We start from the raw sequence: 13,315 nt of genomic DNA, 5'->3' as shown, positions 1-13,315 counted from the left end.
ATTTGAAAATACTATTTTTCTATATAACATATTAAAGTCAATACTAGAATGTTAGCTAAGATAAGGTAAAAAATGAATCAAATTAACCTAATTGTCTTATACTTTAAAATTCAGATTCTATGCGTAAAAGGCTGGGGAGGGAATGTAAATGGCCTAAGTGTATTACAAACCAACTTCCAGAGTATTTAAGGTGATATTTTATTCTACAATAAGCTTTCTATAACTAATATTGTTCTTCATTTACATAGTGATTTTATAGTTTCCAACATGCTTGTAAAAATATTTATCACAGAAGCCTTTTAAAAATGACAAGGCAAAAGTTTTCTGTTATCTGTTTCTTCTTTGAAAGAGTCTTTTTGGTCTGTGTTTTCTATTCTACCTTGAAGATAATGATATCATTACATTAACTATTGTTATTCGCTTATTATTTTGTTATGAAATTGTTTTATTTGTTCTTAAAAAGAATGACAAGGCAAGTAAAATTATCTCTAAAACAAACTAACCTGAAGCTTAGAGAGACTAACAATTTTTCCAAATCTGTATTTCCAACGAGAACTGCCAGAGCTAAGAGTCACTTGTAACTCTCTCTGCAGATATCTACAGACTGAAGTGCGAATTCTAGTGCTTTAGGAGCAGCTTTAATAGAGTGGTTGTTGATGTTAACGTTTATAAAATTTCTTTACTTGAATGCTTTCCTTAGCATTTATTCTCCATTCATGAAAATGTATACTCAATAGTTGAACACATTCAGGTGATGAGAAAGAATTAACTATCAGTATGGAAAAACTACCACAAGGTCACAAAAGAGACTGGTAAACCATTAAATAGAGAAGTTGAGACAACAGTTTTGTTTTCTTTTAAAGTTAAGCATCTTGAATAAGTAAAGACGTGTGTAGGGGGGTGAGAGATTGCCTATACATTTATTACATCTAGCTCTGAGTTGTTTTTTTCTATTAATATCACTTGGAAAACCTAATTTGTGTTTATAACTAGCTGAAAGACTCATAAATGAACCTTATTTTAACTGATACTAAAAACTAGTTATTAAGGCACGCTCTTTGGATACAGAACAAAAGACATAATCAAAAGCCTTAAAACTTCTTTTGAAAGTTGATACAAAGATTATTTTGGGGAAGCCACATGACTTTAAAAATAAATTCTACACTTGAATTTCAGTTATTTTCAAGAAAGTACCAAGGGATATCAATATAAATACATCATTTGAATAATTTCTTGAGCCATTCAGATAACTGCCATTTTCATGTTTTGCATTATATGCAAAAATACTCAACTGTTTGCAAATTTATGAATTACATTTTTCAATACACACCTGCCAACGGAGCACACTGCTTTACATGTGTAATAAGGTTGTCTGCTGGAGTTCTCAAGGTCATAAAGTACAATCACACCATCTGAACCACCTGATAACATGCTGATAATAAGAAAGTTCACAGTTTATCATTTTATTACTTCATTTATTTATGATGATATATATTATGGAAAGTTAATCTGCAAACATCCAAATGTATTACAATCATAAATACAGAGTTAATTCTCACTAACATGCACTATAATAAACTTCAGTAAGCTAAGATTTCTTAATATTTATAGAATAAGACTTCATCTTTGTTTTCAAATGAGAAAGGGAGCACAAGATGGAGTGGGGGAGAGAGGGGAGGGAAAGGGAATTTTAAAAAGAATCGAAAGAGCAAAACGCAAAATAGAGCTTTTGCAAATGGGAAGGGGACCAAATGATAGAAGCAGCAGGGAGAGATAGGAGGGGTAGAGGACAAGAAAAGAATTCAGATGTATTATGTACATGTTACCAACTTCCCACAATAAATGTAATCATTATGTACCTTAAACATGTACTAATAAAAAATTTAAAAAATTTTAAAATGAGCCTAAAAATTTTATAGTATAGAAAAATTCAATCAAAGTGAACATTTAAGTTTACCTTCATGATTCCAAAAAGAAAAGATGGTAGAAATAAAATGCCAAATGATAGTTTTTACTTAAGCAAGTAAGAAATTACAAAGTTATTTTAAATCTTAGTAATAATTGTGCTAAATAAAAATGGAATCAGAGACCAGCTATTAGTAATAGTAGCTATTTAACCCTGGGCACCTTATATCACAGGTCTAAACATTTCAACATTTGTAGAAAAGGAGGGCCTTTTCACCTAAATCACAAAGCCGATATGATAAAGTACCACGTTCCTTCTAAATACCTTCCTTCTTTCTCTTAGAATATATTCATTCCATTTTTTGAGCTTCAACTGATCACCTATCCATATGTATGTCACTCTAATAGAGTTGTGAACAAGAGAGGCATTGTTCCTGTCTAGAGTTTACAATCTAGTACGAAAGACAAGTAATACACATAAACACACAAATTGTTAGTTATACTTGAGATCACTGTGACTAACTTACTTTTATTCTAGTTTGGGGATTCAAGGTTAATTTCCTTGATTATAATATTTAAACTGGAGCCTGAGGAAGAATTGATGTTAACCAGACTGGTGTATGAACATAACAATCCAGGTTCATTCTAGAAACTGAAAGAAGGAACACATCACTGAAGAAGTATGGGAGAGTGGAGAGAGATAAGAGGTCAACAGGGGCCAGACCTCTCAGAGCCTTACTTTGGAGAGTAAAAGAGGTGCTAAAAGTAAATGATATAATTTTTTGGAAGAAAAAGGAAACATTTCTTAAACTTTTTTTTTTTTGAGCCGGGGTCTTGTTATGTAGTTCAGACTGGCCTTAAACTCACTATATAGCCCAGGCTGGTCTCAAACTCACTGAACTCCTCCTGCCTCAGCCTCCTGAGTGCTGTGATTACAGGTGTATACTATCATGCCAGGCCAGGCAACATTTCTTTACTCTAGAACTTGTCTATCTATTGGTAGAACCTATAAAACTATTCTATTTCAAAGATTTGTAAAACAATTTCAAAAAGTAAAAGTAACACATAAGCATATACACAAAACAAAAAGCTTTTACATTGATTGAACTTGTACAATATTATTATTGGGACTCGACATACTTTAATCAAGTTTTTATTTTTATTTTTTTGGTACTGGGGATTGAACTCAGGGCCTTGTGCTTGCAAGGCTGGCATCGGCACCACTAAGCTAAATCTGTGGCCCAATCAGTTTTTTTAATCTGTATCCATCTCTAAGACTTCATTACTTGTATATTTTTATTCTCTTAAACTATGTGTTTTTCAATGATTTTAGGTTTTTTTCATCAAATTGCCTGAAATCATCTTTGAATCTGAAATTGTTGCCACCTTTAATTAACTTTCCCAAAGGCTATAATTTCCCATTTAGAAAATAACAATAGGTGGTGCAGGATAAAATAAGTTTAAAGATAATTCTGCAAAATGGAGACTATTCTTGATTTTTCTTTTATATATTAAAATGTGCAAGTATTTCAGATTAAATATTTTGTTTCTGTTTTTATTTTTATTTCCTTTCAGAGTAACTTTCTTTGGCAGTTCGTTTTAAAGATAAAACTTTTCAAGCAAGTTCTCTGTATTATGTTTCTTTTGGATCAGATTTAAAGATTGTAAAATCTTAAACATTCTGAATTTTATTCCATTATTATGCAAAATATAAATTTAGGAGTACCATCAAAAGATTTTTCATAAAGGTCCAAATAAGGGGATCTCTCCCGATCAGAATTCCTTCTCTCTCTCCTCATAGTAACTTATTATCATGACTTTTATAGTAATCACTACTGTTTTGTACAGTTCATAGTTCATCATTCAAGAGTTGACACATCTCAGCAATTTCATTTACCTAGCCAGAACTTAGGGTAAAGCAAGTTTTCAGAGTGGTAACTGATTTTGATTTAACTATGTAATATAATAGAAAATATTTTTTTTAAATGGAACTAGATAAGACTGAGGAAGTAGATTCTGTATAGAAATTTTTATCATTGATACAAATGTTACCTGTTTTTCAGAGGAAACATTAAAGATAGCTCAGTGAATATGCCAAACTTAGTAGGTCTGCATTTTGGCATAATACAAAATGTTTTTGAATGTAAATGTAATTCCCATATATCAGTAACATTCTCATCTCTGAACTATCTATGACTTGACTTATGGGTGCCAAGAAACCACTATATTATCTAGAATATAATCTCATTATGCCTTTAAAAAGTGCATGTGTGAAATGTTGATTTTAATGTAAACCTCATAATTTAAAATTTAACATTTAAATTAAGTAGGTTACCATTTTCCAAATCACCTAAATATAATATATTGATCCAGTATAGAAAGTAAATTAATGTTAGAAATGAAGATTCACAGTTCACTCTTTCAGGCTTGTTTCACATTTACGTCTTTAGTTTTACAGATGAATTCAAATCTAAACAATCTTACTGCAGCATTATATTAATTAGGCAGTTTTCCAAAGATGGAGAACATCATACTAATCTAGTTGTGATGTTCTAAGGGTTCATAATTTATCTTTTGTTTTTTGGGGTTTTTTGGGTACCAGATATCAAACTCGGGTCCTTGCACTTGTGCAGCAGGCAGCAAAACCACTGAGCTAAATCCCTGGTGCAGTATTTTGTTTTTTAGTTATTTTGGTATCAGGGATCAAGCTCAGGCTCTTGTGTCATATGAGCCAATCAATATAAGGAAACATACATATATTGTTAGTGTTGTAAACAGTTAGTGCAGCCTGAAGCCTGAGTCTATCCAGAATGGATGTAACCAATTTTGACATCATGTTACAGATAACTAAGCATTGAAAAATAAACCAAAGAACCACAGTATACTCTACCTTTAACTTTTTGTACACCATGTTTTGTGGATACTTTCAGTTTTACCATAAGGCTGATATATTTCAATATTTTGAAAATATCAGTATTAATTTTGAGTTGGCAGAGGTAACTTAACCAACTACCTTTATGTTTGGTACTAAGAGATATAACTCTCAATAAAATTATTGAAATGCAAAAATAAAAAAAGAGTAGACACATCACTATCGTCACTCAAGAGTATACCTATGAATAGTAGATATCATTAAAGAATATACCCATGAATACTAGCCTTGCTTTAATTGCAAATACCACTCTACATTCATTTTTGATTCCCTCTTCCTCCATTTTCCCCTTTTGTTACAATTTATTTGTTGTAGAAACAAGATTATTTGTCCTGCGATTGCCAGTATAGACTCTAATGACTGAATTCATGTGTTGTAATTTAAAATGGTCTTAATTTAATGTGAGTTGAAATGAATAGTTACACCTACAAATTTATATATTGTATAAAGTACTGCTATTTGGTAATGTTGTTGCTGTCTGTCTAGCCCTTCTGGTTATCTGAGTTCATCTTTGGTAGACTGCTCATGAGAACAATACTCCCTGTATTCTTCTTATAGAAAATTTCTCTGGCTTTTTGAACTTGAAAATTGGTTTAGCTAGATATAAACTCCTTGATTCCTTGAGCATCACAGATTAAAAAATTTCAAAGTCAAGCGCCCAGAAGGAGGCTCCCCCGGTGCCATTCCACCAATCTTAGGGCAGAGGAGGTGAGCTACGTGGGCATCAGCAGCACCCTCCCCCACACCAGTGTGGAAATGAGAAGACACATAAACAAGTCTCAAAAACAGACTTTCAGATCACCTACAGCAACCCCAAAGGGAAAGGAGATGGAACAATCTGATACTCAACCACCTGGACTCCCTGAACTGGCAACCAAAGAGGATCTGGAAAAATTGAAATCAGAAATAATTTCTCACATAAAGCTGAGATTGTGCCCATAGTGCAAGACATGATTAATACATCTAGAGAGGACACAGATACAAAAATAGAGGAGCTGAAGAACATGTTGGAATCCCAACATAGGAAACAAATGGAATCCATTAAACAGATACAACAGATTTCTAAGAGATTAAAAACTCCATTTCAAGTTTCCACAGCAAAATGAGCCAATGTAAGGACAGAATTTCAGATATACAAGATAAGACTGCTATTAGTGACCAGGAAAAGAAACATTGCTTCAAAATTGTAAGGGAACATGAGAAATCAATCCAGCAGCTGATGCAAAGAAGAATAACATAAGACTGATTGGAGTCAACGAAGAAACTGGAGAGAGTGGAGATGACATAAAAAAACTGTTCACAGAAGTGATGGCAGAAAACTTCCCAAGGAGGGGAAAAGAACTTGACATACAGATAAGTGAGACATACAGGACTCCAACTAGCCTTGATCAAAAAAAAATCTACACATAGGCATATAATAGTTAGGATTCCAGAAACCCAACAGAAGAACAAAATTCTGCAAGCAGTGAGAGAAAAGAAACATCACATACAAAGGAAAGCCCATCAGAATCACAGGAGACTTCTCAATGCAAACCCTCAAGGCAAGAAGAGCTTGGAGTGATGTATTTCAAGCCCTAAAGGAAAACAGCCTCCAACCCAGATTGATGTACCCTGCAAAACTATCTGTCAAAATTGATGGAGAAATAAGATACTTTCATGGCAAAGACCACCTAAGGAACTTCATGAATACCAAACTGGCACTCCAAAATATTTTAGACAATATCCTAGGAAATAACAATGAGGATCACAACCCCAGGAAACCCAGCAGAATGAATCCATTGGGTGTGACAAATTAAACGCAAAGGGAGAGAATCCAACAAAAAGAAAAAGTCATAACAAGGCTTTTAAAACTTTTAACTTCATCTCCCTAATGAGTGTATAATTCAATCTTGTCATTGTACTGATTAGTATTTTTCTGATTCTAGTGTTGCACACCTTTCCTTGTGCTGTACTGGCTATTTATCATCTTCTTGTGTCTACTTTTTAATTGGGTTGTCTATTAATGAGCTGTAAGAGTTCTTTATATGTTCTGGTCATAGGTTATATGCATTATAAATATGGTCTGCTCAAGGACTACTTTTCATTTTCTTAACGATGTCATTTAAAGTCTTAAATTTTGATGGAATCTCATTTTTCAATTTTTTTCTTTTATACGTCATGTTTTTTGTATCCTAGGAAGTTCTTGCCTACACTAAATTCATAAATATTTTCCCTTATAATTTCTTCTTAAAGTTTCATAGTTTTAGGCTTTCATATTTAGGTTCATAGATCCTTTCAAGTTATTTTTATGTATGGAAATAAAGGGTTGAGGTTTTTTATATACGGATACCAGGGGTTCTAGTGGCGTTTGCTGAAAACACTATCTTTTCCTCGGCTCTTGAATTGAGTTTATATTCTATAAACTGTTAATGTTAAATAATCTTTCAAAACTCAATGGACCATATATGTGTGATTCTATTTCTAGATTCTCTGTTTTATTCCAATGATCTATATGTCTTTCCTTATACCAACACTGCCTTGATTACTGTAGCTTTAGAGGAAGTCTTAAAATTAGGTATTAAACATCTTCCAACACTGTTTTTTTTTTTCTTATTGCTTTTCTAGGTCCTTTGTACTCATACACAACTTTTAAATTTCAATATCCAATTCTTCATTTATAGCAAGTATATATAGACCTGAATTTTTATATATACCTGGTGTTTTCTAATCCTGCTAAATTCAAATACAAGTTCTAGGGGCTCCTAGAGATTTTAGTATTTTCTCTGTAGATGATCATTTCATCTACATATAAAGATTTTGCTCCTACCTTGCCAATCCTATCCTAATTGTGTCATTTTATTGCCAGACTATTTTGGTTTAGGCCTATGTTTCAAAGTTTAATGGACAGATGAAGAGTGGGCATATCTGCCCTTGTTCCCCACCTTAGGGAGAAAAGACTGTATCTTCTCCACTCATATAAGGCATTTTTGCTGGAAGTATGGATTACATGTCTTTAATCTGTTGAGAAGGTTCTGTTTTACTTCTAGTCTCCTGATAGCTTTTACCAGGAACAGCTGTAGAATTTAATCCAATACTTTTTCTCCAACTACTGACAGGATCATATGGCTTTTTATTTTCCTCTGTTAAAATGATGACTTTTGGGGGTGGATCTTCCAATGCTGAACCAACACTGCCATCCCTATAATAAAACCACTTTCTACATACTGCCAGATCTGACTTCTAATTGTTTTGTTAAACAAATTTCTATCTATGTTCATACTTTTTTCTTCTATTATCTTTATCCAGTTTTAGGATTAGCACAATGTTGATTTCCTAAAATGAGGGGAGAAGTGTTCCTTTTTTTTTCTGCTCTAAATGTTTGATATAATTTATCAATTAAAATGTATATGAGCCTGTTGTTGTCATATAGGTAGGTTTTCAAGCTAGGAATATACTTTCTTTAATAGGTGTTATTCATATTTTATATTTCCTTGAGTTAGTTTCATTAATTTCTCTTCCAAGGTACTTCTTAGAAGTTGTCAAATTGATTTCAAAAAAGATTTTTGTAATACTTTTTCTATATCCTTTTAAATTCTGTGAAATCTGTGGTAATGTCTCCTAGATCTTGATATTGTAATTCTAAAAATGTATAATTGATATTGTGTAATAGGAAGTAAAGGTCTAAAGGAGCAGGGTAAATGGGAGGGGTAGGGGAAAGGTAAAAAGGGAAAAGAAAAAATATGAGAAAAGGAAAAAGATGGAAACAAAGTCTTTGCAAATAGGGAAGGGTGGAGGGGGTGAAGCGAGGGCAGGGGAATGGGGAAAAAATAACCAAGATACAACATGTAAAGGTACAAGATCCAAATGATGTATGTAACTGTATTTTATACCTAAAATGTACCAATAAACTTAATGGGGAAAAAAAAATTCGAAGTCTGGTGATAATATGACTTTCTCCTTTATATATAGTTTCATATCCTATTTATAAGTTTAAAAAGCTTTCTTTAATTACAGTTTTAATATTTACTTTGCTCTCTTGCTTTGATTTTCTTTTCTGCAAACTCAGACATACTCTCCTTGGCTAAATTTTACATTATAACTACCTTGTAAATTATTTTCTTGTCTTCATTACTTTTTAATTTTAAAAATTATCCCCTTTTCTACTTTTTATTTTTTGTTTGTTTGTTTTTTGAAGCAGTGTCTCACTATGTAACTCAGTTCAGGATGGCCTTGCACTTGCTGTGGTCCTCTTGCCTAAGCCTCCCTGGAGCACTGGGACTATAGGCATACATCAGCACACCCTGCTCTAAATTCTAAGGCATTTCCTCTTGTGTTTATTTGCTTGTGTTCTTTTTTTTTTTTTTTGGTACCGGGGATCGAACTCGGGTCCTTGTGCTTGCGAGGCAGGTGACGGAACCACTGGGCTAAATCCCCAGCCCATATCATTTTTTTTTTGTACTGGGGATTGAACTCAGGTCCTTGCATTTGCACAGCAGGCAGCAGAACCACTGAGCTAAATCCCCAGCCCTGCTTGTGTTCTTTATGCTGTAATCTTCACTTCTGAAATGCTTTTTTAGGTCTAATGTTTTCTTGACTTTGTTCACCTCACTTCTGAGTTTTTCTAAATCTTACATATAATTCTATATCTTGTAAAATAAATTGTATCTTGTAAAATAACTCTTGGCTAGTTTTAAAATATTAGGTTAGCAGTCTCACCTGTTTTGTAGACACACCTTCCTTGCATTGTCTGTAGTGGTGTATTTTGTTTTGTTTTGTTTGGCTTTCCTCTTATAATAATTTTGTATGGACATTGACCTTAATCCTATACTTTTTCTTTTTACTTTTTTTTTGGTACAGGGGATCAACCTCGGGACCTTGAGCTTTCGAGGCAGGCCCCCAGAACCACTGAGCTAAATCCCCGGCCCTAATCCTATTCTTTTGCACATTTTTAGTAAAATCAATTTTCCTAAACTTTAGAATGGATGTTTGGTTTAGAATAATGTTTAAACTTCATATCTTTAGAGCATTCTGTTCTTTAAAGCCTTTTTTCTTTTGGTAAGATGTTCAAAATATCAGAGCTTACTTTCAGAGATTTCCTACTGCTGTTTACCTCCCCCTTAATTTTTTCTGGGGGGAGTATCTTCTTCTTTTGTTTCTGTTTATTATTCCTGTACTGCTCAACCTGGATTCTATTCCAAGAAGCTTCTCCTCAGAGTAGGACTGTGATCAGGAGGGGACCTTTGACCCGTTCACTATTTGGAGAGATTATAGGACCCAGACTGTGGTACTTCCTTTTGGTCCTTCTGTGAAACCCTTCAACTTATCTGTGATTGTAGTCTGGCATCATTTCCCAATTTCAGCTGCTGTAATCACACTGGCTTGCTAAGGCTTACAACCAACATGCTGATTATTTTGTATTTTAACGGATATAACAGATGCCCCAGAATAAATGCGGATACTATACAGATCTTGTAGTTAGGTTTGTTCCCACTTATTCCTATTTTGTGGTTTGTGGGGATAGTTCATCATCCTGGTTGTATTATGTTTCCTTTATTTTGCCGTTTAAAAAGAACTATACTGATATTGTTATTTTCTGGCACTCTTATCACTGAATATGTTGATCAAAAGATTCTCATCTGATTTTGAACAAAAATAAACATAAAGCAATGCTAATTTAATGAGTCCCTCGCTGAAACAAACATGGATTTCATTGAAAATGCCTTGCTAAAAACAAGCAAACACCGCCTCCTTGCAAGCACAAGGTCCTGAGTTCGATCACTGGTACCAAAATAAATAAACAAACAAATAAATAAATAAAAAACAAGCAAACCAACAACAATTCTAAAAAGCAAACTTAGCTCCTTTAAAGCAAGTAACTGTGGACCTTACCGAGGTCCCCAGTCACGCGGAACACACGCCGAATCAGCCCACTGCAGACAGGCAGGTCTGTGCACGCCCTACCAAGGTCCTGAGTCACGCGGAAGACGCCTAATCATCCTGCTGTAGACAGACAGGTCTGCCCATGCCCTACCGAGGTCCTGAGTCGCACAGAACACGCCGAATCAGCCTGCTGCAGACAGGCAGGTCTGTGCACGCCCTAACGAGGTCCTGAGTCACATGGAAGACACCGAATCACCCCGCTGCAGACAGGCAGCCGCCTGACTCCACACTACAAAGACGCAGAGGACACCAGACCACCAGACCAAGGTACTGAGTCCCACTGTTCCCGGCCCAGAGGTAGGGGCTTCTGAGCCATCATCCCACTGCTCCTGGTCCAGAGGAAGGGGCTTCCCGGTCACCATCCCTCCTGCTGTTCCCAGCCCAGAGGAAAGGGCTTTTGGGCCACCTTCTGTCGTGCTGCTCCTGGCCCAGAGGAAGGGGCTTCTGAGCCACCATCCCACTGCTCCTGGTCCAGAGGAAGGGGTTTCCCAGCCACCATCCCTCTGGCTGCTCCCAGCCCACAGGAAAGGGCTTTTGGGTCACCATCCCTACCCATGCTCCCGGCCCCGGCCCACCTCACACAGCTCAGAGGAGGTAATCCGTGCAGGTGCTAACAGCCCCCTGCCCCAGTCGAAATGAGAAAACATGTTAAATAAGTCTCAAAACCAGACTTCCAGATCACCTACAGCAACCCCAAAGGGAAATGAGATGGAACACTCTCATACTCAACCACCTGGACCCACTGAACTGGCAACAAAAGGGGACCTGGAAAAAATAAAATCAGAAATAATTTCTCAGATAACAGGAGAAATTGTGCTCCTAGTGCAAGACATGATTAATAAATCTAGAGAGGAGCTCAGGAACATGATGGAATCCCAACATAAAAAACAAATGGAATCCATAAAACAGATGCAAATAGATTTCCAGGACATGAAAAACTCCACTGAAAGTCTACACAGCAGAATGAGCCAATGTGAGGACAGAATTTCAGATATAGAAGATAAGATTGCAATTAGTGACCAGAAAAGAAAAATTGCTTCAAAATTAGAAGGGAACATGAGAAATCAATCCAGCAGCTGTTAGATGATGCAAAGAAGAATAATATAAGACTGATTGGGCTCAATGAAGAAATAGGAGAGAGTGGAGATGACATAAAAAACCTCTTCACAGAAATAATGCCAGAAAACTTCCCAAGCAGGGGAAAACAGCTTGACATACAGATAAGTGAGGCACATAGGACTCCAAATATCCTTGATCAAAAAAAAATCTACACATAGGCATATAAGTGTTAAGATTCCAGAAACCCCAAAGAAGAACAAAGTTCTCCAAGCAGTCAGAGAAAAGAAACAAATCACATACAAAGGAAAGCCCATCAGAATCACAGCAGACTTCTCAACACAAATCATCAAGGCAAGAAGAGCTTGGAGTGACATATTCCAAGCCCTAAAAGAAAACAGCCTCCAACCCAGATTGATGTACCCTGTAAAACTAGCTTTCAAAATGGATGGAGAAATAAGATACTTTCATGACAAAGAACACCATAGGAACTTCGTGAATACCAAACCAGCACTCCAAAGAATTTTACACAATATCCTAGGAATACACATTGAGGATCACAACCCCAGGAAGCAAAGCAGAATGAACCCATCTGGCATGACAAGAAATTAAATGGAAAGGGGGAGAACCCAACAAAAAGAAAAAGTCATGGCAATGACAAGTCAATATGTTTCAGTTATAACCATCAACGTTAATGGTCTCAATTCACCAATCAAAAGAAATAGACTGGCAGAATGGGTCAAGAAGCAAGATCCAACAATATGCTGCATACAAGAAACACACTTAATTCAAAAGGAAACTCATAGACTGAAAGTTAAAGGGTGGAAAACAATACTCCATGGAACGGGAACCCGAAAAAAAGCAGGAGTAGCTATCCTCTTGGCAGATCAAGTAGATTTCAAACCAACACTGATTAAGAGAGATGAAGAAGGACACTACATCCTCTTGAAGGGAACAATCCAAGAGGAAGAGATGACAATCAGAAATATCTATGCACCAAACACTAGTGCACCCAACTATATAAAACAAATACTAACAGACATGAAAAGTCATATATGCGCTAATACATTCGTAGTGGGGGACCTCAACACCCCACTGTCACAAATAGATAGATCAACTAGACTAAAAATAAGTAATGAAATACTAGAACTCAATCGAACTCTTGAACAAATGAACTTAACAGATGTTTACAGAGTCTTCCACCCCACAAAATCAGAATACACACTCTTCTCAGCTGCACATGGGTCATTCTCCAAAATAGACCACATACTCACACATAGAACATGTTTAAGTAAGTCCAAAGGAACTGAAGTTGTCCCCAGTACATTATCAGACCATACTGTGATGAAATTGGAGATCCATAGCAAAAGAAACTGGAAAAATTTCATAAACATGTGGAAATTGAACAACACACTTCTGACTAACCAATGGGTCACAGAGGAAATCAAAGAAAAAATCAGACAGTTCCTTCAATTAAATGAAAATGACAATACAACATATTGG

At 35.5% G+C, this 13,315-nt stretch overlaps 1 protein-coding gene across 12 annotated transcripts in view; it reads right to left on the bottom strand.

Moving 5' to 3' along the window:
- Ercc8 (ERCC excision repair 8, CSA ubiquitin ligase complex subunit) overlaps positions 1 to 13,315 on the bottom strand; it is a 74,235-nt gene that overhangs the window by 48,363 nt on the left and 12,557 nt on the right. For 9 of the 12 annotated variants that reach the window (XM_004862894.3, XM_004862897.3, XM_004862895.3 and 6 more), the window contains one exon: positions 1,331 to 1,432. The exons of the other annotated variants lie outside the window; for them this stretch is intronic. In XM_004862894.3, coding sequence (XP_004862951.1) covers positions 1,331 to 1,432 — 102 coding nt within the window. The remainder of the gene's footprint in view (positions 1 to 1,330; positions 1,433 to 13,315) is intronic. 12 annotated transcript variants of the gene reach the window in all.

Source organism: Heterocephalus glaber, unplaced genomic scaffold (assembly GCF_053883595.1).
Source record: "Heterocephalus glaber isolate CG9 unplaced genomic scaffold, H.glaber_assembly_v1.0 deba00001543, whole genome shotgun sequence".
Lineage (NCBI taxonomy): Eukaryota > Metazoa > Chordata > Mammalia > Rodentia > Bathyergidae > Heterocephalus > Heterocephalus glaber.
The sequence above is the reverse complement of the archived record's forward strand: the minus strand, read 5'-3'. Positions and strand labels throughout refer to the sequence as shown.